Below are 26,651 nucleotides of genomic sequence, written 5' to 3'. Positions count from 1 at the left end.
TGTGGAAAAACTTACCATACTCTGCCTTTCGATATTCAATATTCGCAATATTCAGGAATTCATAACCAAGGCGCACCGACATCTCCTTTTAAACCCTTTCACTTCTTCATAGCGCTCACACTGTGCCTCTGCATAATAAGGGTAGTAAAATCTCCCTGAGTGAGTTCGTTTAAAACTTCAAATGAATTTTGCTTCATTTCTTCAATGAAACAACACCAACTGAGTTCTTTTGAAAAAAAAAATTGATTCGAAAAAAATTTAACTATAAACAAGCTATTTGTAAGTGTTTAGTACAATTTAGTATGGCTATCAATTTTATATATTTTTGGGAATTCAGTAGAAATTCTAAAATTTGAATCGCTAATTAATTATAAATAAGTTATTATTAATTTTCCTACTATTAAAATACCAATCCTCTTCTATTTAAAAAGATGCATTCGAACACGTCAAAACGGTAGGAGTTCGTGAGAAAAAAAAAACTTATAATAAGGTGGCGCTACAGTAATGTGTGAACTAGGACCTCACCCAACAAACTTCCTTCGATGCATACAGGACCGTAGATCACACGAAAAACTTTTCTCTCGAACCGACCCAAGGTGCTTTCTTACGCTTTCATCCGCTTTTGTCACAGTCCATGCTGCACCGTATAGCAGAACGGGGATGATGAGGGTCTTATATAGCGATACTTTGGCCCCTCGAGAGAAGACTTTACCATTCAATTGCTTTCTTAGCACAAAGAAACAGCGCTTAGCAAGAGTTATTCTGCGTTTGATCTCAGCGTTGGTGTTGTTTTCTGCGTTTACAGCGGAGCCTAGGTAGAAGAAGTCCTTGACTACCTCATAGTTACGTCTGTCGATGGTAACGTTTTGACTAAGATGTCGGTATTGTAGATCCTTTCTTGACGACAACATGTAAACGTTGATTTTTTAAGAGATTCAGAACTTTTTAAAAAAAAAAACGCATAAAATTTGCAAAATCTCATCGATTCTTTATTTGAAACGTTAGATTGGTCCATGACATTGACTTTTTGAAGATAATTTCATTTAAATGTTGACCGCGGCTGCGTCTTAGGTGGTCCATTCGGAAAGTCCAATTTTGGGTAACTTTTTCGAGCATTTCGGCCGGAATAGCCCGAATTTCTTCGGAAATGTTGTCTTCCAAAGCTGGAATAGTTGCTGGCTTATTTGTGTAGACTTTAGACTTGACGTAGCCCCACAAAAAATAGTCTAAAGGCGTCAAATCGCATGATCTTGGTGGCCAACTTACCGGTCCATTCCTTGAGATGAATTGTTCTCCGAAGTTTTCCCTCAAAATGGCCTGGCCATAGAATCGCGAGCTGTGTGGCATGTAGCGCCATCTTGTTGAAACCACATGTCAACCAAGTTCAGTTCTTCCATTTTTGGCAACAAAAAGTCCAACAGCATCTTTGAAAAAATAAGGTCCAATGATTCCACCAGCGTATACAAACCACACCAAACAGTGCATTTTTTGGGATGCATGGGCAGTTCTTGAACGGCTTCTGGTTGCTCTTCACTCCAAATGCGGCAATTTCGCTTATTTACGTAGCCATTCAACCAGAAATGAGCCTCATCGCTGAACAAAATTTGTCGATAAAAAAGCTGATTTTCTGCCAACTTTTCTAGGGCCCATTCACTGAAACTTCGACGTTGTGGCAGATCGTTCGGCTTCAGTTCTTGCACGAGCTGTATTTTATACGGTTTTACACCAAGATCTTTGCGTAAAATCTTCCATGTGGTCGAATAACACAAACCCAATTGCTGCGAACGGCGACGAATCGACATTTCACGGTCTTCAGCAACACTTTCAGAAACAGACGCAATATTCTCTTCTGTACGCACTGTACGCATTCGTGTGGTTGGTTTAATGTCCAATAAAGTAAACTGAGTGCGAAACTTGGTCACAATCGCATAAATTGTTTGCTCACTTGGTCGATTATGTAGACCATAAATCGGACGTAAAGCGCAAAACACATTTCGAACCGAACACTGATTTTGGTAATAAAATTCAATGATATGCAAGCGTTGCTCGTTAGTAAGTCTATTCATGATGAAATGTCAAAGCATACTGAGCATCTTTCTCTTTGACACCATGTCTGAAATCCCGCGTGATCTGTCAAATACTAATGCATGAAAATCCTAACCTCAAAAAAATCACCCTTTACTTTGTTTTGCCCTCATTAACCGTTACACCTATTTTTGACGCCTCTGCCTTAATACTCAATGAAGTCTGGGAAGTCGGTGTTCCTCTCGCCTCTTCTGCTCATAGAGCTCATGAGCAGCTCTCGTCGGCCGCTTTGCATGCCTGTTGTTTTGCTACATTTGCCTGCTGACCTTCCTCATCAAACAGACCTATTCATTTGATATGCCAGTAACTCGGAACTCATATGGATTTATCAAACTACAAAAATGTCTTATTTTCATTTTCTGATTTTTAACTTTACTTAATCGTTTAGAAGAATTGTATTTTAACTTTAAAACTTACTGGGAAGGCTTTTCGTTTTCCAAATCCCTTAAAATATTGCATTCATGTTATTAATATAAGATATTATGTTGTATTTATATGTAGACCCATCCCTTTATATCCCATTTTAGACTATTTCCTTTAGGTCCTGCAAAAATAGAAGTTCATATTTTTTCTCGGAAGTAATTTGAAAGCATGAATGACGTACTAAATGTTTACATTTTTATCTCATTTGCTAATTGATTTGACAGTTGAACAAACATCTTGTCAAAACACAAACAAAAAGAAAAATCATTCTACGAACTTCTTAAAAATCCCCCGCATTTTATGGTTATTTAATTCGTCTCTAAATTATGTGCAAAAATTTATAATTTTTAAAGATAGTAACTATAAATAGCTTACAACTTAGATCTTATAACTCATTATCTTCGAGACTACTGTTAAAGCAACAGCTAGTTTTTTTTTAAAGTATTCTTGTCAAATTTAAATATTTATTAAAATGGCCATGATAGTTAATGTTTTTGGCCTGAGATCTGTTTGTTTGATTGCAATTGCTTTTTGTGCAATTCTTCATCTGACATTTTCAGATCAAAAAATTTGTGGCAAGGCCATAAATGATGCATTAGTTCTCATGTGTGGTGGAAAAGGATACAATAATTATAAAACCAAACGAAACTTTCGTAAGTAATTAAAGATTTGTTCTTATACTCTCCGAAACTGAAAGTTTGTCTCATTTGAATATTTTTACAGCCTTCGAAGAAAACTTTGACAACGATGAAGAGGAAACTTTTGGGCTTGATCTGTACCAGCTACCATTTTGGACTAGCATGAATGCTAATAGTTTAGCTAAATTACGACGCAGACGAGAAGGAATCTATCATGAGTGTTGTTTAAAGCAGTGCTCTCATCAAGAATTGCTGTTATATTGCAATCCTTAAGAAATTGTGCGCACTTTCAAAAAATAAATGACATTTCTTTAAAAGACTTAAAATGCAACTGATATAATTTAAACTATCTAAATAAAGCTTCCTTACCGACAAAAAAAAAACAACAACTTTTTTGTATTTTTGTTTTGTTTTTCAAATCCAAGTCTTAATTTTGATTGAAGGATATGAAAAAATGTAACACATCACTCAGGAAAACGACCAAAAGTGTTTGAATCCATTAAATTCTCGTCAATCTCAACTTTTTTTTTCTTTGGGACAGCTTAACGAACTATGAGTCCGTCCAACTATAGTTCAAAGAAAAACAAAAAAGCTCAATTAAAAGTCGACTTTGTTTTCATTCTTTGAACGCAGCAACGTTTATTATGACACAAAGTCAGTCTCAGATGCAATCAAGCAAATCCTGTATGATGCTTGATGGTCGTGTCCAAGCATTTTTATTTAGTCTGACTACGTCGTCGGGCCTCGGTCAGATGAAAAAAGAAGAAGATTACCAACAAAAAATCCTAAACCAGCCAAAACATTGGAAAAAGATTTTTCCCCATGTCCAAGTGCATCCTTTGGTTTTAGGGCTTTGGCCGGCTGCTCCTTGATTTTTGTGAGAACAGAAAAAAATATGAATCAAAAAAAGCGGAAAAAAAGAACTGTAAAACTATCATCAGCCTAGTCCTAGATTCTCCTTCTGATGGTGAAATTAATTTCTTTTCTCTTTATTTACTTTTTCGTTTTATTTTCCATCATCAAAACAACCAAAACCAAACCGACAACGGCAACTGTGGTATTGGCTATACGTCAGACGACACAAGAACGATTGCATAAGTCCTTCAATGAGTCACTTTGCTTTGATACTTTTCCACACTTTTACTCTACCTACAACTCCAACCATTATAGACTATTCTATAGAAAGGACGATGCAATGCCAATGGTTGTTGAAAGGGAACAGATATTTTTTTGTGTGAAAGTCTGATGATGAGTTTGGGAGGGCGGTGCGGCGGTTGCGATGAGGAGAATGATGTTATGATAATGGCTGCGGAAGAACTTAGTGAAACTATTTTTCAGATGTCCTCTGAGGTTTCTGAATCTGAACGCGTTCGATGGCTATGGCCACGGCCATCATATAATACTGATAATGAAAATTCGGAAAAACGGAAGGTCTTAATTAATTTGCCACGTTCACAGAATGTACACCATCAGGCTATACGAACTGGTCTTTACCCGACTCGTACTCTATACGGTGATGGTTGGCTTGGTATGATTATACTCTTCTCGTATTTTTTTGTTGGGTGTGATGTTGATGAAGCTAACCATTAAGGGTTCCATTTCAAATGGTTTCAAAGAGAAAGTCAGTCTTGTTTTGGTATTTTTTTTGATTATGTTTTTTGATGTGCAATTCATAAAGAGGGATCTAAATGAAAATAAATGAAGCCAGAATTTTAGCTAATTGATTGGAAAGAACACACTCGTAATGGAAAGATATACTTATGGTGTATATGCTTTAAAAGTTGCTGGCTGGTTCAGTTAAGTTCAGTTGGTTGATTTAATACAATGTCGTTAGTTTTTATATGAGTCCAAATTTTCACAGAAATGTATGCGTTATACAAAATTTAATTTTTAAGCTAATAAACAAGTTGTTAATGTGCCATACGCTTTAGCAGTCGCATTCATAGTTTCTTTTGTTAAATAGAAAGGATCATACAAGTAAGGATTTAATGACGCAAATTGCAAACAAACAAGCTACCCTCTTTGACGCTTTTAGTGTTTGGGCTTTTGAAAATCTACTGCTGCATCCCATTAGCGACTTATATAGCAAATAACTATATGAACATTTGGTTAATTCAAATTATTTGAAAAGCTGCCATGAAACGATTTTGAAATTTTTAGGTGAAAAACCTAAAAAAAAAATCAAAGAAGAAAATAGAGAAAACTACAGTGTAAGCGTTTTAATTAATTCTAAGAATCTAGATTTTCGAATTTGTAAATTGAAGCTTAAATAAACTTATTAATAGATATTTTACTGGCCGACTAAGAATCTAAAAATTCAATCGTTTATTTTTAATTTCAAAATCCATTGAGCCGTTTGTAACATATTTACCTTTTATTAAAAAGTGCATCCGTTCGGATTACCACTCAAGAATTGCTTAAAATCATCGAAAATTTTTGTTGTTGAGTTTAGAGTACAGTATTTAAATAAATAACTCTGTTTATTTTCATAACAAATCAAAAAAAAAAAACTAAATTGTGATAAGGCGTAGGTGATGATAATACATACTGTAGTTTTTCATTCATTAAGAAATAACAGGTTACCCGAAAATAATAAAAAGCTGAAACTTTTCAATATAAATAAGTTTTTCTTTCATTGAAGTTATGCCCTTAAAAATTAAAGAGCTATATAAGTCAAATGCTCAATCTCAAATCAAATCTGCGAAAGAAATGTAGTGCTTCTTCAAGGAAAATAACTATGAAATAGAAAGTTTTTTGTTTTAATTAATTTTTTATGGTAAACTGGTTCAAATTTGACGCCAGGGCACATCTTACTTTGTGATTTTCGTTGTGAACACATTCATTAAGAAGAAAACTTGGGATGGTGTACGAAGCCTCAATTAATATAAAGAAACGTTATGAACTTCGGCAGTTTTGCTTCAACTCGTCTCCGAGTAACACTTGTTTTTGTGATTTCGGGATTTTTGATGTAATTTTTGGCTACAGGTTTGTAAGAGATTTGGGAACAAAATAAAAAAGTGTTTGTTATTGTAAAAAATATTATGATAGCATTGTTTCTAAATTATTAATATTTTATAGCCAATTTTGTTAAATCAAAACATTAATATAAAAAAAACATTACAAGTGTTATGAAAAACCTTTGGGGCACTATTGACTTTTGCAAAGATGGCACATTTGGCTGTTAGTAGGGGTACATTTGACATTTGGTAAATGTGCCCCAGCTTGATTTTTTATTTTTTATGCTAATATTTGTGTTTTATTTTGTTTTCATGTTAATTTTGAAGAAATGGTGAAAAACTACAAGAGAAAGACAAATAGGATTGCAATCGACGAAGAAAAGGTGAAAAGGGCTATTGCAGACTTACGGAAAAAACTTAAAACGCAGCTGCTGAAGAATATGGGATAAATAGAACCCTTACAAAGCTGCAAGAAAAAGAACTGGTAGAATATGTAAAAAATTCTCTTTCCACGCGTACGGCTTGTCAAAGGATTCTTCAAGAAATTTGTGTATGACTTTATTAAGGCTAACAATATTAGCTGAACACCAACTTGGAAAATTTAAAAAAAAAGCAGGAGACGATTGGCTTTACTGATTTTTAAAACGAAATACTGAACTCTCGCTACGTAAGCCAGACTAAAAGGTTTTACAAAATCAGCCGTTGATAATTTCTTTCAAAACCTTCAGCAAATGTATGCACAATATTCATTTGACCCTAAGGTTCTTGTTCTTGTGAAATTCGGTGAAAATTCTAAGAAGCCGTTTTACTATGCGGGAAATTAGAAAATTGCAGAAGTCCATAGTGATTCAACGCACACTGTTAACTATCTAAGAAAAGCATCATTGGTAGGTTGGCTTTTTACTAAACCAGCCGTTGAAGATATTTCTTTGACTTCAAGGAGTGAAATCAAATTCAAACTGCCACAAGCCACAAATCCAGTCTCAACTTCACGTTGTCGTCAAAAATATTTATTTGACGTTGACTTCGGCAATCTCTATATTAAATAAGATATTTATAAATGTTCCTATGAATAATTCTTAACGACCTATGGACTGATAGTTTTTAAAATGAAGTTTTATAACCTGTTATTTTTTTTTAAAGAAAGTGAATTTATTGATTTACGTTTTTTATATTGTTAAAATAAATCGTTAAAACAATTGTTTACTTTTCTTTCCATTCAAACACAAGGCGGAACAGATCCGCTTATCCTTTTTATGCTTACGATAATGAGATAAAACTGCAATTGTCAAATATTTCCCGCATTAAGTCAAAGGTCCCCCATGCCCGGGACACTTTTGACAAAATGACTTTTTTTTTTAAATTAAATAAAATTGATGCAATTGTTATAACAATAAAATGTATCTGTGAGTCTTATCTAAAAAATCATTGCATCTTATAAATAAAAAAGTATTGGAATTCATTTATAAGCTTCGGAAAAACAGACTTTTATAATTTAAGTGTCAAATGTGCCCCAGTTTACCCTGCATATAAATTTTTTTGTTTGAATTTATAATTATTTTTTATATGCACTTATTTAAAGACGAATATTATAAGCTCTCTATTTAAATTTCCTAAAAAAATAACAATATGTTTTCGGGATATTAAAAAAATGTTTAATATTTTTTAAAATAAAAAATAAAAAGAGGCTGGGATGCGACCCACACTGATAACTTCCATCCCGTATATTTTTTTGGTAGTGTAATTTAAAAAAAGGTGTCATTTGAATTATTCTTAAAACTTTAAAAAATAATAGTTTCATTTCGAAATCTATTTTTGTTAACGAGAAAACAAATTTTTACCAATTTAATTTTAGTATATTTTTTTAAAAATTTGTATTTCTTGTAAACAAAAAAAATGGATGAATGAAAATAATTTAAAGTCAATATTTTCTACTGTTTAGGAGATACCCAGAACCGAACATTAATTTTTGATTTGCGTAGGTATTATTTTTTTTTACTAATTTTTAGTAATGTTTTTTTTTTAGGTTTTTATTTTTTTTTACAGAAAAATGTGAATTCGATTTTTCTCAAAATTTTACTGAATGTTGAAAACAATATTTTTAGTAAAATAAAATAAGTTGGAAGTCATAATCTCAAATTTTTGAAAATATATTTGAGTCAAAATTCAAATTTTACCAACCTTGAGTTATGCTTTTTTTAGGCTTTTATTTTTTATAAAAAAAAAACTGTCAATTCGATTTTTCTCAAAAAGTTACCAGATGTTAAAAACAATATTCTTCGTTGCACAAAATTATTTTAGAGATAAAATAATTTTTTTTTGTAAAATTTTTAAGGTGACAAATATTTGTGCAGTTTTTAGAAAATATATTTGTTTGGCACCAGGTTACAATAAAAAGTTTAATATTTAATTCAAGTCTCAAGCATTATTGGTTCGTTAGATATTTAGGATTAACCAAAATATTCACCCTTTTTTTTAAATTGTTGTGGTAAAAAAACCAATCACGCAATTTTGCTTGGACTCCTTTCAGCATCATTGTGCATTATTATCTGTATAACAAAATTTATTTGTAGTTGATATATCTTCTGGTTCTTGAGCTATGTAGAACGAAAAAAACGTCGCGAACGTACGGACGTACGAACGTACGTACACACGCACGCACAGACATCTTTCTAAAAGTCTTTTATTTCGACTCTAGGGACCTTGAAACGTCGATAAATGTCAAAATTTTCAATTTGACAAATAGGACACATTACAATAAAATGGGAAGTTAAAAATGTATTTAAAGTCGATATCTATACTGATTCTTGAGGTATGGACGACGAAAAAAATGTGCCGAACGTTCGGACGTACGAACTGACGTACTCATAGAAATATCTATAAATATCTTTTATTTCGACTCTAAAGACCTTGAAACGTCGAGAAATGTCAAAATATTCAATTCGACAAATGGGAACCATTACACTGACTTTCTACGCGATGTTAAGACAATCAGGGCCTTCTAAAGCAAAAATTTTTAGTTTTTAAAGAAGTCAAACTAGAAACAAACATTTTAAAGAAAATTAAAAAAAAAATATCGGTTTGTTTATGAGAAAATTCGAAATTTTGATTTTAGACCAACAAATTTGTATGGGGGCTACTGTTAGTTTTGATCTTAAAACAAACGCCTAAAGTGAATCGACTTGAAAAATTCAGTTCATAAATCAACACAATAAACATAATGGTTTGAGATGTAGAAGAAAGGACAGATAGACATACGGAATTGCTGGTTCCAAATTTTTTAAATTCTCTACCATCGTAATGTCATGCTTGATTAAGATCTTGAGTTCGAAATTTGTACTAATGCAATACTTGCTAAATATACAGTTCCTATTATGTCGCAAGTAAAAATTGGAAGGATGGACAAATTCACAATGAGTTTCATAGAAAAGGTTTAAAGCTGTTGAATAACAATTATAATATCCTCTTCAAAAAAATACGAAACTTTCGAGTGACAATTATTTCAGATTTAGACATAAGTTAAAAGATTGTGATGTGGACTTAAAATTTTCTATGCCTATGTTACCACAAACGTCTTAGCCAGTCATTTCTAAATGACTTTTGAAGTTGGCAGATGTAGTTGCTTAAGACATCTGACATTTGTTGACAATTTTTTCATTGCCTCATGTAAAACATTTTTTCATCAGATGCAAAACCCTATAAGAAAACTGTGATAGTGAAATTTGAAGATTTTTCCATTGATCTGATTTTAAGATCTGAAATTCTTCTGTTCTTACCTGGCTTCTGCTCTTTGTCATCTCTCTTAAATTTAAATATATCTACACTACTAAAACATTGTTATTATTTTCAATGAGTTTTCAACATGTAAAGAAAAACTGAAAAATAATGCCTCTTTTCTAGTAAATACAAATATTGTATTCATAGAAGATTACATATTTTGAGTACATTGTTTAAAAGCATAATAAAGCCTTTTTTGTGAATTCGTTTAAACTTATTTGACATATATTCTTACTTTGCTCTCATCAAGATGTGTTTAATTCTACAATTTATACAAGCTTGTTAGGTAAGACTTCTTTTTGAGCTCAGGTGAAGAAAATTAAAAGAACAAATTGAGTTTAATTCTCCGAAAATCTATTTTCTTTTTAAAATTATCTTCTTTACAAATACAAATCGATTTGGAAAGTTTTTCCTCTCAATTTCACAGTATTAACATAAGCCAACCTGAAAATTGAATTTGTGTTCCCTTTGATTTCTTCCGTTGTCCTTTTTCAATTCATATATAAAAAATCAATGTACAGTATATCTTACATTCTAACCTTTCCTTTAAACTTTTACATCTTTATAGTACGAGTATATACTTTGAAATAACCCTATGAGAGGTATCAGCATCATCACATCACACACGACCCAAGAGTCTTTACTGCATCTATCTATTTTTTCCTCTCGTTCGTTATACCAGGAGATATTTTACTCTCAATCTAGATATCTTTTAATTGCTGTTCCAGATGGTACAATAAATGTGATGTGGTCGGTCGTCGTGGTATATAAAGCTAAAGTTAATCTTGTTTTTGCAGGACAATATGGTCTATAGTGTCTTCTTCTATAGGACAAACGACGAGAGATGAAGATGAAGCTCTGAGCCAGGTCCTTCCTTGCACAATGTAAACTCAAATGATATCACAACCAAAACGGATTACATGGGAAATTGAGTCATCCTTGGACTTGTTCTATATATGTGTATATATTTGCAGTTGGTGTACCTATGTATATATGTTTGGTATACCCAAAGTTGCAAAGCAAAGGCAAGAGAACAAAGTCATTGTTTGAGTTTTAGTTATAACCTCTTATATCCCTAAGGGAACACTGAGTGGATATATGTACGTATCTATAGAGAGACACACAAGGACTAAAAAAAAATGTAAAGATACATACATAAAGTATACCTTGAAAATGTATTTATACAAGTAGATTTTCAAAGCCTGGAATTGTCCCTTGGGTATTTAGTTGGAATGGCAGTGAAACTTCAAGTATAAGCTTTAGAAAACACGAAGTGCTCTTCGTATTAGGACTTATGTAATATATGAGTGTCATGTTGTGGAATGAGGCTTTTCACTTAGTCTAAATTATTTAATGAAGGTAAAGAGGTCAATTTTTCACATGAAAAATAAAAAAAAATGTATGATTTTTCTTTTTTAAGGCTTCCCAAAATTATATGATGGTATGAAAATGAGGTTCTTTTTATTTTCTCAATCATTTAGCAAGGACTTTGAAGACTTGTAATTTTGTTTACAAAAAAAATCACATAAAAGCATTAAAACGAATACACCCAAAGCTTTTATTAAGTATTTAAGATGCTTTATAATTCTGAGGTATTGTCATTTCATTTAGGGAAATAGGCCTCGAAGTAATTTTATGCATTTTTTTTTTTAATTCATTTTTATTAATTCATTCTTAACCTATCTTAACTAGACAAAAATTCATAAAACTAGCCTAATTATCCATAACTTACAACTAACTTAATGGTCCCATACGGACACTCTAAGTTAAACTATAGCACTTAAAACTAATGCCTTTCGGCATAATAATTTTATTTATTTTTGTATTTATTAGAAAATTTTGAAAAAAAAACTAATATCAATAACCTTTTTTATTTATTTTTACTTACAAACTACTTAAAATAAGGTCCTTAAATAAAACTTAAAACTAACTTAAACTACCTATTCTACCTATAAACTACTTAAAACTAGAACAACCACAGCAGCAAATCTAACTTTTTTTTGTTTTTATATTTTACTGTCTTTTTTGTGTATGTTTTTTTTTTAATTTTGTTTGTTTTTCAAATTCCATGTTTTTTTTTTGTTTTTTTTTTATTTTTTTTTTTTTGTTTTTTTTTATTTTTATTTTTTTTGTATTTTTTTTGTGCCACCATGCCTATTCTACTTAAAACTAAACCTTAAAACTATAAAACAAGTATGTAAGCCAGCCAAGGCTTAAACCCCATCCCGACGACCCGCTATCAAGTGCCGATTGAAGCCACCAAAACTGGTTCTCCTGCTTTACCCTAGCAGTTCGGTCCCGCTCGGACACAGCCCTACTGAACCGAAGGAGCTCCGCCCCACCTTGTGCCATGACGTCCCGATTGTACGGGAGTCGCCTATCCACGGTTCTTCGTCTGACGTGGTAGATTAACGGGACTGCCAATCTATCCTGTATCAGACCGCATTTGTCTAAAAAGAGGAATGCCTCTGGTGGAATAAAGCCGCTCAAGCGTGCACTTTCAAAATACTCGTCGTTCGGATAGAACGCCCCGAAAATTAAATTGTTGGTCGAAGACATAGCTCTTGCAATGTGACCTCGAACGAGTTTTATCACGAAATTGTCAATTCTGTTGATTCGAGCCCCGTTGTATAGGACCTCGTTTGAATAGTAATGCACATAAGAAGATTCGGCTGTTCGATATAAGCCGGTACAGCGTCGTAAACACTGCCGCTCGAACACCCGAAACTTCTCCATCTGGGAAGGGGCAACGTTGAACCACACAGGATAACCATAAACGATCATTGGCCGTATGAGGGCCATGTAGCAAATTACCTTCACTCTGGGGTCAAGCCGACTGCTAAAAAACAGCCGTTTCGTCAGAGCGAAGGCTACTCTGGCCCTGGTCAAAACAGCATTTATATGTCTGTTGAAATATAAATACTGATCTAACCAGATACCGAGGTACTTCACTACACTTTTGCTCTCTAATGGCTGCCCGTGAAGATCAACGATGACCATCTGGCGCCAATTCTTACACGTATCCCTCGTGGCCCTAGCCAACGGAGTCCGGAACAGAATTGTCTCCGACTTCTGGACATTTATTTACAGTTTCCAGTCGTCGCAATATCGCTGAATCTTGTCGAAATCACACTGCAAGAGAATTCTAATAACCTCAACCTTTCGGGCCGTTCTGTACGCAATTAGATCGTCGGCGTACGCAATTGCCTTTGTAAGACTACCTATCAGATCGCTGGTGTAAATGCTCAAGAGAATCGGCGAATTCACCGCTCCCTGTTGAAGACCATTTTTAATTGAGAATGTTGTGGTAGAAGTTACATTGCCACTTTTGACAACAAACTTTCTACCGTTAAGCATATCATAAAGTATATACAACAATGGCTTGCTAATGCCAAGCCTGCTCAATTTTAGGTAAAAACCCTCTAACCATACGGTGTCAAAGGCCTTTTCCAAATCAACCAGGACAGCACCTGTGTATTGTTGTTTTGATTTATTCCATTGGATATCAGAAACGAGTTTAGACGCAGCATGAATTGTGTCATGACCCGCCTTGAACCCGAACTGATTATCCGGAATTATTTTGTTGTCCGCAGCCCACTTAGTCAGAGCCCTATTAATGATTTTTTCGAAAACTTTGCTGATGCTCGGAAGAAGACTTATCGACCGAAGATTTGATTGGTGTAATTTTATGCATATGAGACAAATGAGTAAATGGTGTATCCATTAACCAAGTCCTATTTGCTATTCAATCTAATAAAGGTGTTCAGGTGTTCACCTAGTCTCCATTATCTCCCCATTTATCTGTCTTATATTTTGAAAAAATCTCCTGTGTTCGACTTATATAATCTTTTCTTCCTTAACCTTCGAATGTGGAACTTCAACGGCAACGTAAGGTGAGATCATATGAATGAACAATTACCGAATATTCGGCTTTTATGTTTCCATCGATAATGGGTAGACAAAATTGAACCCCTTCCGATCTGTGTTATATCTACAAGGCATTCATTTATCAAAAAAAGGATTTGGTCACAAACCCTTATAATTCTTCCGCAATACACGAAGTTTTAACAGTTTACCAGGAGGTTAATTTCAGATGATATAATATATGTTGTCCGGCTGCAAGTACAGCAGCGCTTTAACTCCTCCTGTAGCACAGGGCAGCTACAAGATCCTTCTACCTATCCCTATTCACCGCAACTCACCTCGACTGTGGCCACGATTGAATACCTTGAGACCGATCCTCCTTCAAAACTGATGACCTCCACGTTGTCTTTGGTCTTCCAAGGCGTCTATTACCCTGGGGATTCCATTGGACGGATTGCTTTGGTATATTGTCATCAAGTTTCCTCAGTGTATGGCCTTTCCAACGCCACTTCCGTTGCATGATCCAATTTTTTCTGTCCGGTCCTATTTCACAGGTCAGCGTAAGATATAGTTTGCGGCCGCTGGATCCTCAGAATAGAGCGCAGACAACGGAAAAACAAAAGCTTGTTGTCTGCTCGAGATGTTGGGAGATCATTTCCATGTTTCAGAAGCATATAACAGTACTTATTTAACGTTGGATTCGAAGAGTTTCAACTTGGTGCATAGCGATATTTTGCTAGAGTTCCACATATTAGAAATAATTCCAAATGCACTACTGGCTTTGCTCATTCTACTGTTAACATCCAGGTCTGTTCTGCCATCGAGAGCTATAAAACTCCCCAGATAATTAAACTGCTTGACCTCTTCTATCGTCCCCTGCCTTAGAATAACTTGTGTGCTTTGGGCCGTGATCTTTACTTTGGTCTTATTTGTGTTAATTTCTAAGCCACCCACCTCTCCATTCAATTGCAGCGAATGACACATCTGATTTAAGCCTGCCCTGTTGTTTTCCATGCTACATATATCGTCAGTATAATCTATGTGGCTAAGCTTGTCAAACAGACTCCATAGGACACCGTGTCTTTCATTTTTACTCACCGTGGCAGTCATCACATCGTCAATCGCCAGAAAAAACAGAATAGGTGACAAGACATCTCCTTGACGCACATCGAAGGAGTCGGAAAGCTGTTCATTGTGCAACACAAAACACCTAGCGTTTTTGTACGGTTCTTTAATAACAGCGACAATTTTCTCAGGGATTCCTCCATCAAACGCCTTCTCAAAATCTACAAACATAAGGTAAAGCGGTGATTGGTACTCACATGATTGTTCGAGTATGATTCGCAAGGTGTTGATGTTGTTGACGCACGATCAGCTACTGCGAAGCCCCGCTTGGTGCCTATTGAGGGAAGACTCGATCCTGGACTTAATCCCCTTGAGAATAATAGTTGCCATTAAATTCGGAAAAACGGACAGAACTGTGATACCGCGTCAGTTTTTGAGGTTTCCTTTGTTTGGTAACTTTACAATAACTCCATCCCTTCAATCCCTTGGGTAAGTTTCACTCTCCTAGACAGCCTGCATGAGATTAAGCAAAATACGGGGAGCTGACGCAAGGTCTGCTTTAAGGATTTCTTCGGGAATACCATCAAGTGCAGCTGGTTTGTTTTTCTTTAGAAGATGCGTCGCATTACTTATCTCTGCACTTGTTGGGGGATTGTTGTCAATACCCCTAGAAGATCTGCGCATGTTGTTCAATTGTGGATTCAATTCTGCATTTTGGTCATTATTTAGCAACGCACTCCTTTCATCTTTTTAGCTGATCTTCTATCGTCACTAAAAGGTTCCCGTTTAAACCTAACACGAGATGGTTAGTGTTAGTGCTACTACGCTGTCCGATTTTATACAGCTTCCTTGCGTCCCCTCTTCCTGTAGCATGTGCCGCATTTTCCACAAGTTTGTCTACCCTTGCTCTCTTGTCACGTCTCACACACCGTCTTATTAGATGCTCTATACTCGTTTCGTAGAATCAATTTCCGCTGAGCATCACTTTCTGAAGTGATGCTAATTTTAAGTGTTCTTCGATATGTGATTTTATCCCAAGTGTCTTGGTACTGTTTTTTTTCTTTTTTTTTTACTTGTTTAAAGTTTTAACAGTCGGGAAAAGAGTAAAGAGATTCTTTTTTCCCCCACACATCAAGAATGCTTTCTGCTCTACATTTTTCCCCTCCCAAATAAATACCAAAACTGACCAAGATTCGTAAATAATCTCCAATTCTTCCTTAATTTACCTTTTCTCGTGCTTCAAAGGAACAGTAAGAAAGTCTTAAAGTATCCATATTTTATAGATGTGAAAAATTCTTAGGGAGATTTTGATCATGAGAGTGCCAATTAAAAACAAATAAACATCAATACCATTAAATAAACAGGACTTCTTTTTTAAAAACTATTTATTGAACATTATGCTTTACAATTTTTGTGTTTAACCATTTCATTTTTTTTTAATTTCTTATTTTGAAGTATTTAAATTTTTGTTTGTAATAATATCACAATTTTATCCTTACTCTATTAAAAAAGAATAAATATTTTATTTTCATTTTTTTTCTTAAATAACTAGTCAACCTATAAATTTTGTGAATTATTTTTTCTTTTAACAATTTATGTACAATTTTTTTTTTTGGTGAATCCTATACATAACACCTTATCTTATTTTTGTTGGTTTTATAATCGAGTGTTGAAGAAAGTCTTGTGAAAAGCTTTCTTTCTTTTTGTGTTTATAGCTTTGTATGTTTTTTGTACATATAAATCTGAAATTGAGTTCCTTTTCGTAATTGAGGTAACATTTTTGTAGTATGTCCTGAGTTCTCTCGCATTTGGGCTTTGATCTGTGTGTCTTTTTTGAATCTGAAGCCATTTTCGCGGCGTGATGTGGCAGTATAGTGCATAGTGATGTGCAATTTGTTGCGGCGACACAGCTGCAGAGGGCGGCTGGTGGTAGCGGCGATGGCGATGGCGACGGCCTCGACGTCGGCAGTTTGAGCCTTTTAGCCTAGCTGATGTGAGTGTTTAAGTGCGTATCCTTTCGTTTGGACCTGGTGCACTTCACCATAAGTTGCCTTCATTCGTTCTCCATGTTTTTCGCACGAAGGTACTTCAGAAGCATTTGCAAGGAATCGTATGTGTCAAAGTCGTCAAGATTTCGTCGAGACGATGTCATGTTTGTAGGTCGTGGCATAGCTAAAGGAACTGGTAAGAGTTCTGGCATAACCGAGTGATGTGTGATGAGTGCTCTAAGGGAGGTGAATTCTTTTCGAAAACCCTAAATGATTGAAGAAGAAGAAAATAAAGACATGGAAAATATTTGAAAATTTTGAAACTTACTTTAATTTTGTATCCCCTTGCCGATCGAAGAATAATGTAGTTGGCAGTTTTGGGTCCAGGCGGTGATGGAACACGCAACGTCAATGCATAACATCCAGGCTTCGAACTACTTTTTCGAACTAAAAAGGCACCCGGACTCTCACTCGAGAGAATCTCCAAAGCTATATCTCTTGATATGCCAGCTTGAAACCAAGGAGCATCTTTCAGCTCAATTTCTTCAGCTGTCACTTCGGATTGATGATTGCTGTGATGGTAGGAATTTAATCTCATTCGCTGAGGGAATATTTTTGGACTTGAATTTGCTTCAGTAATAAAAGAAGAGATGATAGTATGACGGTCAACAAAACTGAGCATGAAAACATTACAACTTTCTAAGCTTACCACTGCTTGTTTCACGCAGATATCTCTTCTTCAGTGTAAACTCACTGTTGTCATTTAAATTCAATGCATCCATCATTGGTATCGCTGTTAGAGATTGTCGACATGAATCCCCAAATTTACTCGATATAAACTTTTCTGGCTCAAATGCTTCATCGTTGATATAGCCATTCGATAGCATTTGAGTACTTGTCTTGGATTTGAGGGTTGATGTTGTTGAACTGTTATTGACTAGTGGACGGCTTTCTTCGTGAGATCTAAGGAGGCCCATTGTTAGGCGTTTGACCTAAAAAATGGATAAAAAAACAATGAAATTACATTGGTGGCGGATTGTTATTCCCTAAAAATATGAAAAGTTTATAATATATTCAAAACCAAGGTGTACTGACTCCTTTAAACATGTTTAATAAAAGCAAGAGCATTAAGAAAATAGAAGGAAAAGCTTTCCACATTCTTGATGTGCGGATAAAAAGAAAATCTTTAGTCTAATTTGAACAGTATTAAGTTCGAAGATGATCTCAGGAGTTAACCGGCTGGAATTTCTGAAAATTCTAGTTTTACACCAGAATTGTTAGAGGGTCTAATGAAGCTGGATATTTTGATAGCGAAATACCCTTAAAAATTATTAATACAAAAACAAAAGACATAAAACATTGCAGCAACTTTGAATCTATGTAAAATAGTCGGTTGTAGTTCTATTGCTCATCAATTTAAAGCCTGTTCTGTTTAAAAGACTTAAGTTTGTTACAACGACTTCTGCCCAAATATATCATTTGTAATTAAGTTTAAAACTCATGAAAATTATTTGTCCTTCTTTAAGATACGGCAAACTCTCATTGATGTGTTGATGTGAAGGTAAAAAAAAAATTGATTTTAAAAATATCCCGAAAACAACGACACTCAAACTGTTTTCTTCATGGCCAGAATCGAAATATGACTCCTTTAAAGATGTTTAATTAAAGTAAGAGCATTAAGAAAATAAAAGAAAAAACGTTTCACATTCTTGATGTGCGGCTAAAAACGAACATCTAGTAGTAGATGTTCGAAAATGATCTCAAGAGTTAACTGGTGCGCCTTCCTGGAAATTCTAGGTTGACATAAGAATTGTTTTGAAAGTTTAATGAAGCAGGTTACTTTGATATCAAAATAACCTTAACAATTATTAATAAAATAACAAAAGACATGAAACATTGCGAAAACGGTGAATCGATGTAAAATTTTCGGTTGCAGTTCGATTGCTCATCAATTTGAGACTTTTTCTGGGTTTTGTCAAAGTGATTAAGTTATTTTTCGTTCTTTAAATCGACTCATTCAGAATATGAATGTAATTGACAAGAATTTGGGTTTTTGAGTGGTAATTAATAAATGTTTAGTCCAAGAATTTTGTTTGTAAAAAGAAAATTGACTTTCAAGAAGTAGAAATCAATGCTCACGAGATTTGGCTAGAATTTAACTACGCAGCTGTTAGGTATCACAATGAACATTCCGCAAGTACCATTTGAGCATTTTACAGACTCTCAGGGATTAAATGCCGTTTGTTATTTTCTGGATCTTGAAGGTAAAAAGAAATTCAATTTGAATAATATTCCGGAGCAAACGACACACAAACTTTTTTCTCCATGACCAGCGGTCCTCAATCGAAATCTGTCTGCACACAAAGAGAAGATTTTTTTAAAAATTCATACACAGAATTTTTGTTGGATACATTTTTTTAATGTGGATCTAAGAAAAATGGTAACAAATAAATTCTTCCAAAATCTTCATTGAGCTTAAATTCTATAAATAAAACGACTACAAAAATCTTCTAAAGCTAATTTTCCTAAGTCCTTTAATGTTTCCTATAATACAAAATGTCTAAAATTAAAATTAACAACACTAATAACTGTCAAATTTACAACCATCATGTGGTTGTACATTCACCATTAAAAATCCCACCCTCCAAATCCACCAAATAACCAAATACCAAACAATGTTTCAGCAGAAGTTTATACATCTATATACAGTTGCCTACATTTATGAGTGGAAATTTATCTTTCAGGGTTTTATGACTTCTTAATTATTATAGCAATAAGAAACTCATCGTCCTCGTTGGATGGTGGTTGAAGAAACCTATAGGAACCGCGAATACCATTAAAAAAAATCTTAACGACTTTGTTCATATATTAATGAGTCTTCAGAAGCTGTTTTTTTTTGTTTTATTCCTATTATTTTCCTTGCCATTAAGAAAGTCAACTTAAAATCGTTTTCAAAAATAAAATAAAAACACGCATACGCCATAGTGCACTATCATATAAGAATTACTACATGCCCTGCCTATACGCTGCTTAAACTCAAGCAAAGTGATAAATCCTTACAGAAGGATATTAGCATACTCATTCCCAGTGTGTGTCACAATCATATTAAGGAAAAAAATACCTATAAAATTATTATATCCTTAATATCCTTGAAGAGAATAGTAATCCTAGCATACAACGCACCATCACGCTGCTGCTGCTGCTGCCGATATAGACTTCACTCATAAAGCAAAAAAAAAAAAAAACAAAGTCTATCATATGAAATTTAATGACATTCAACCGCTCCCCAACGAACATTGAACATCGAACAAAGTGGCTAAAAATAAAATGAACGACACGACGACGCACGAGTATTTCTTTGCACAAGAACCTCACTCCACCCTATCATCGCCAAAAGTATACATCGTGGTGCTGGGTGATGTGTCCTTGTCGCAGCTGAACAGAAGCAAGAACAAAAAATGACAATCAGCTCCTTTAATGGCCACTATAAATCGTATCCTTATAACCTCCTCCTTATCCCTCCACCAGACTTCGCCTACCATAGAGCCACCTCGCTGTCACCCTCACCCACTCCCACTACTGCCTTCCAACTATGCTTTCCAGCTGTGTTTTGTCGATAAATCAATTTCGATAAAGTCAACGCGCGCCAGGGGGCGCTCTTGGGGTGTTGGTTGTGATGATGATGGTGCTTTGGTTGGCGGTGATGGCGGTGATTCCGCAGGAATTCAGATTCTTCAACGTGGAACGCAAATTAATTAAAAATATGCTAAACGCTTGACAGTTTTCCTAGGGAATGATTTTGTTTTGAGGGAAGAGAAACGATACCTTAAAAACCACCCACATTTTATTCCTTGATCCTGATGTGGCACACTACAATGTCATGTTGTTGTTATTATTACCCCTGAAGGGAAGCAGGTTGTCCATTTTGATACACTCTCACAAAATCTGATGTAGCTAGTTCGGGTCTGTCGTCGTCGTATGTCATCGAAAGTCACCCGTTTTGCATACAAATGGGCCTGAGATAAGGTGGCGTTTTGGCACAAAGTGGATTTAATCGTTTTGGGGGTGCTGTAGCTCCAAGAATAGGGAGAAATGAAGGGAAAGTCATGACATCTACATATATAGCCCTCAGGCACACGATGAGTTGATATTTTCATTATGAAAATATTGGTCTTCGTACATAAATCATAGCTTCCGGCAGTATATGCATAGAAGAGGAGGCGGTATGTTGGTGGCCGGAACACGGAACCGAGCAAAGCTTCATTAAATTTGGTAAATACATATACGTACGTCATACCCCTAAACACAAACACAAATACATATATTTACCCTATTTCGATACTTAAATATAAATTTTCCTACTTTTCCTGTTCTGCTTCTGTTTCTCTGTTTTTGCACTTTAAATCCAAAAATGGAAACAGATGTTTTTCTACCATTTTTTTGCTAGCTTAAATGATTTCTATTTCCCGGATGTGCGAATGTTTCATGATGGAAGAAAATGGAGCAATAAAAGACAGATGTGAAGCCTGCTCTAAACATAACCAGCTTGTTTCTAGAGTTTGTTGTACAAGGAAATGAATTTAATTTGAATTGATTGTGGGGATTCTTGGGGTAAAAAAAATGCGTGGCTTGAGGGTTTTTTTTATTTTATTTTTTAAATTCATTGAAAGGGAGAGTCAAAAGGGAATTGGGGTGGAAATGAACTCTGTATCATCAAAAGGAGGCAGACATAAACCTTATTCTATCTAATGTGATAGATTAGTATGTGCATACGAATTAGAGCTGGAAGTTGGAGCATTGGAGCAGACATCTGAAAAAGTAGAAGTAGAAGAAGAACAAGCCGGAGACGAAAGAAGAAAAAAAAGAAGATGTCACATTTGAATTAGGTTAAAAAGATGAAAAGGGCATGATTCTGTTTTTCAAATTTTATTTTTTTTGCTGTGTTGTGATGTGATGACATCAATGTGCTTTCATTGATAATAAATAAATGATAGATGGGATTATAGACTTTAAAAATTGTGTTCTTTTGAAATTTGAGATTAATTTATTCATATAATGTATTTCTTCGTTTAACTATGAGCTTTGAGGAAAGTATGCCTAATTGAGATTGAAATGTTCAAATGCGGTGGCGGAAGCGGAAGTTTACAAAAAAATAAACGAAATATTTACTTCGACAGTATGTTTGAGATTTTGTGTTGATTTTTTTTACAGAGAATAAAGCTGTATGAAATGTTTTTGACTATTTCATTTTATTTATTATTCATACATTGATTTGTCATTAGGACATTTTTTATCAGCTTTGAAGATAAAATCTAAGTTATAAGAAGTACTTTGATCTACAAAGTCTTTTAGTTGCAAGGTTATTCTTTTAGCTCTGTGAGTAAGTTATTTGGGTGAGAATGTAATAAAAAAGGAATGAAACTGCGGGATGTAAAAAACTTAAGTTTGGTTACGCTACAGGGAATAGTGATTTCAAACTTCCAACCATTCATATTCTTGTACGAGTGATATGGATAACGGACTGGAGGTGACCTTCTTTTCATGACAGTTATAGAGTTCTTGGATTTGGTAATTCCTCGAAAGAAAAAAACAAAATTAAATGGTACTAGCATTTACATATGACAATCACTAAAGAGATATTATTTCTTTATAAAGGATATCCATAAGAAATATCTGGGGGTGCAACCCAAGCTAATAAAATGTCAAATTGTCAAATAAAGCTGTTTTCTGTAAAAAAAAATTTGAGAAGTCCAACAATTTAGTATTTTTTTTAGTAAAAAACTGTTGGTTTTTTTTGTTGGAGTTTCATACGAATTTTATTAAATGATAACAATAATTTATATCTAAAGCAATATAAAGTGGTTGTCAAGCCATTCAGCTCGAAAAACAACTTTTAGGAATTTTTTCGTAACATTTCATTTAAATTTGTATCCGTTACCGGAAATGTATGTAACCCGCCGTTTTATATATAATTCCTAGGAAATGTATACAATGCCAAAAATGCCAGGAAATGTGTGAATTGCCTAGGAATTCTATACATCTCCTAAGCAGCAATAGGAATTGTATATAAATCCTAGGTTTTAAGCAGGGTTTTTCACGCTGTCATCAAGCAAACTCCTTATGAAGCCTTTTTGGATGTACAATTAAGGTAGGTCAACAGTTACCAAATGATTTCACGCAAAACATTAAAACTGAAGAAGATTTAGAGAAAATCATTGAAAATCTTCAACAGAATGGTGAAGAAGATCCCAAGGCATCAACGGCTAAACTTAATGTAAATAATATGATACAAACAATCCCAGTGTGTGGGACAAGCACAGTACCTTCAGCCAGTGCATATGATAAGGAATGCATTGTCTTTAAAAGAAACGACCGGAGCTCATACTTGTAGACAATGCGGGTGTGCACTCCACGCAATTTGTTCTGTAGCAGAAGAGGCAACGAAAGGACAGGAGTCCAAACTGCTTTTTCTATTGTGTTTAAAAAATTTAGAAGTTTAAAAAAATCGTCATTCTGCTAATCAAAATCTGCAACAACTGGCAGGAAAAATGTTAAAAACAAGTGACAAGAAGTTTCCTTCTGTGCCCATAGGAACTTCTGTAAGGGTTTCCGTACCAGACCGAGGACGTGGTGATGACTGAAATATTATAGTTGTAATCATAAAACAGATAACGTGCTTTATCATCATATTGGAACAAAGAATGGCCTCATAAAACGTTTGTATTCTAGATCTGAATTCAGTGTGGGCCCAAGAGGTATTATGGATACCAAGAAATTTCCTTTTACCAAAATTTCACTACGTTCATTTGCGAATATAATAAATAATAAAATAAGATCTTTCATTTAAAAAAAAGAGGCTGGGATACGACCCACTCTGATAACTTTCCATCCCGTCTGTCGATTGGTCTTGCTTAAAAGTTTGTCTATAGGTACTCGTATCAATTTTTACCAAATTTGCGTACTATTTCTTTAAGATTTTATTTTTTATGAAAAAAACGGACTGTTGGATTTTTATATAAAAATTACTGAATATCGTAAACAATTTTTTCAGAGAAATAAAATAAGTTTGAAGCCAATATTTTAAAAGTCGAACGTAAATTTTTACCAAGTTTAAGTATTGTTTTTTTTTTAGCGTTTTACTTTTTGTAAATAAACTGTCTATTCGATTTTATTCAAAATTGTGTCCAATGTTGAAAACAATATTACTTATAAGATAAAATTAGTTTGAAGCCAATTTTTAAAATTTTTGAAACAATATATGAGTCGAAAATCAATTTTTACCAACTTTTGTTAAATTATTTTTAGGTTTTTAATGTTTTGTACAAAAACTGTGAATTCGATTTTTTTCAAAATTTTACTGAATGTTAACAACAATATTTCTTGAAAGCTAAAAGCAGTTTAAACAAAAGATATACAATTTTTGAAAAGAAATTTGAGTAGAAAATCAATTTTTACCAACCTTATACATTTTTTTTCGGGTTTTAATTATTTGTAAGAAAACTGTCAATTCGATTTTTCTCAACATTTTTCCAAATGTTAAAAACAATATTTCTTATAAGATAGAATAAGCTTGAAGCATAAATTTCAAATTTTTGAATAAATATTTGAATCAATATTCAATTTTTACCACCTTTGAGTAAGGTTTTTTTTTAGATTTTTATTTTTTATAAAAAAAAACTGTCAACTCGATTTTTCTCAAAATTTTATCAGATTTCAAAAACATTACTTTTCGTTGCACAAAATTGTTTTGAAGATGAAATAATATTTATGTCGTAAAATTTACGAGTTGACAAATTTTTTTATCAGTTTTTTTGATTAATAAAAAAACCGTAAGTTGGATTTTTTTTCAAAAAAATATATTTCTTTGATATCAAGTTACAATATATTATATAAAATTTAATTCAAGTCTCTTGCGGATTTGGTTCGTAGGATACATTAGGTCTTCTGGTTCTTGAGCTATGGAGAACGAAAAAAACGTCGCGACCGTACGTACGTACGGACGTACAAACGTACGTACACGCACGCACAGACATCTTTCTAAAAATATTTTATTTCGACTCTAGGAACCTTGAAACGTCGAGAAATGTCAATATTTTTAATTTGACAAATCGGACCCATTACAATAACTTCCTATGGGAAGTTAAAAACAACGTTCAGTGCAATTTAAAAATTACAAAATGTTTTAAACATTTTGAAGATATTTTTTCATTCTTCGATTTTCTCAGGTTCATTAAGCTTGAAACACCACAATTTGGGGGTAAAGAGCTTTATTAACTAATCTTTGAGTTTTGACAACTATGAAGCCTAAAAATAGTCCAAAATCCTTCATCATTACTTTTGTAAGGTTTTGAGTCTTTTTTTTAATAATTAACGAACACTCAAGGGGTTATTAATACCCTTAACATGTTTAAAGTGCAAACACCGTGCGGGCTTTAGGAAAATAGGGAAGGATTAAAGAGGAGGTACCGATGCACATTGTTCTTAAAGTTTTGAATATCAAAATGATAGGGAAAAACAAGGCGTGGTAAAGTATTCCGCATTCTCGATGTGCGGTTAAAAAAAGAATTTCTATACTTAACAGTACGTCCAAAATTGAGCTCAAGGTTAAACTGTATTCTTAGAAGTACGAGTATTACGTCTAAATTGTTTGAGTATTAAGGTTTTGTGTTTTCAGCTTCTTGACATCAAGTTCGAGGGGTTTTTGAGCCAAACCGGAATTAGAAAACTAAAAGTAAGCACAAAAAGTGTCCTAAATTTCTGCATCATTAGAATTTGGAAATTCGATTGTGGTGTTTCCAGTTTTGTTCTTCAACAAATAAAATTATGAAATTGTCCACCCAATATCCAAAAATTGCATTCAGACAAGTGACATAAATAAAAATGTTCTATTTTGAATTTTTAATTTTATTATTCATAAGATTTGTTTATAATCTCAGAAAGTCCTTTCAAATTGTACTTAATTATTATTCCTGCATTTCAACTATTTTTTATTTTGAAATGCATTCTGTTATAAAATCTGTCTTCTGCCACAACAAAATATTCATGCTTTCTTCCGGATTATTCAAGGAGTTACTCCTTAGGTCTGTAGCCATACTCATTTGTAATGTAAATAGATAATGCTTAAAAAAAAATGAGAAAAGTACAACGGATTTTAGGGACTTAGTCTACAAAACAATCTCCTTCCCCCACATTATGTTTCATCAGTTTAAGTTGGTTAAATTCTTGAGACAACAAACTGTCGTCAAGACAAATCACTCGAATCGATCCCATTATTAGAGGCTTAACAATCTCCATTTTCATCTCCATTAAATTTTCGTTTTTTTTTCAAACTGAAATCTATCAATTGAACTTTTTATGAGAAAATTGAAAAACAACAAAAAAAAAACCTAAAAACAAAAATAAACAATCCCTTCCACCTGTCTACTTAGCAATTACAGTCAAGACATTTATCGAAAACAACTTCTAAGATCCATTTCAGGTAATTTGAGAATAAAAAGGAGAAGAAGAAGTTACGGGAAAAAAATAACTTCGATTTGAACAACAAAAAGTTATGTTCTTTACTGTCTCCAAAAAAAAAGAGGAGAAAACCTAAAGTATTGAAAAAAACAACAAACTTTTAAGTTCAATGAAACCATTTTCATTCCTTAAAGTGACTGCGTCTTCTTCCAGACTAGGTACCTAACCTACCTATACCTACCACCATGTCACAAGCCCTCAGCATTGTTTTTGAAAAGATGTCTATTAAGTTTAGATTCCAACGATTTTCGAACAAAAACAATCACTCAACAAAATAACAACAACAATAACAACGCTAGAAGATTGAAAGACAGGCCAAAACTTTTAGGTCTGAAGTC

The 26,651-nt window shown here is 33.8% G+C and overlaps 2 protein-coding genes across 3 annotated transcripts in view; one reads left to right on the top strand and one right to left on the bottom strand.

The window, feature by feature from the left end:
* The first annotated feature begins 2,916 nt into the window (after window positions 1-2,916).
* On the top strand, window positions 2,917-3,514 carry LOC129948475 (probable insulin-like peptide 1). The gene is made up of 2 exons (XM_056059483.1): window positions 2,917-3,161; window positions 3,232-3,514. The coding sequence occupies exons 1-2, from the start codon at window positions 2,981-2,983 to the stop codon at window positions 3,417-3,419; spliced, it is 369 nt and encodes a 122-aa protein (XP_055915458.1). The 5' UTR covers window positions 2,917-2,980; the 3' UTR covers window positions 3,420-3,514.
* A 13,034-nt stretch (window positions 3,515-16,548) lies between these two features.
* Window positions 16,549-26,651, bottom strand: part of LOC129948468 (EGFR adapter protein) — a 92,724-nt gene continuing 82,621 nt past the window's right edge. For both annotated transcript variants that reach the window (XM_056059476.1, XM_056059477.1), the window contains 3 exons: window positions 17,507-17,789; window positions 17,126-17,427; window positions 16,549-17,063 (listed from right to left, as the gene is read on the bottom strand). In XM_056059476.1, the coding sequence (XP_055915451.1) occupies window positions 16,863-17,063; window positions 17,126-17,427; window positions 17,507-17,789 (786 nt within the window). In that variant the 3' untranslated portion in view covers window positions 16,549-16,862. The remainder of the gene's footprint in view (window positions 17,064-17,125; window positions 17,428-17,506; window positions 17,790-26,651) is intronic.

The sequence above is a fragment of the Eupeodes corollae genome, chromosome 2 (assembly GCF_945859685.1).
Source record: "Eupeodes corollae chromosome 2, idEupCoro1.1, whole genome shotgun sequence".
Taxonomy (NCBI): domain Eukaryota; kingdom Metazoa; phylum Arthropoda; class Insecta; order Diptera; family Syrphidae; genus Eupeodes; species Eupeodes corollae.
The sequence above is the reverse complement of the archived record's forward strand: the minus strand, read 5'-3'. Positions and strand labels throughout refer to the sequence as shown.

Coding starts and splice junctions, on each gene's coding strand:
- LOC129948475 (XM_056059483.1), top strand. CDS start 2,981: ATGGCCATGATAGTTAATGTTTTTGGCCTGAGATCTGTTTGTTTGATT. Junction 3,162..3,231: donor TAAAACCAAACGAAACTTTC/GTAAGTAATTAA, acceptor ATATTTTTACAG/CCTTCGAAGAAAACTTTGAC.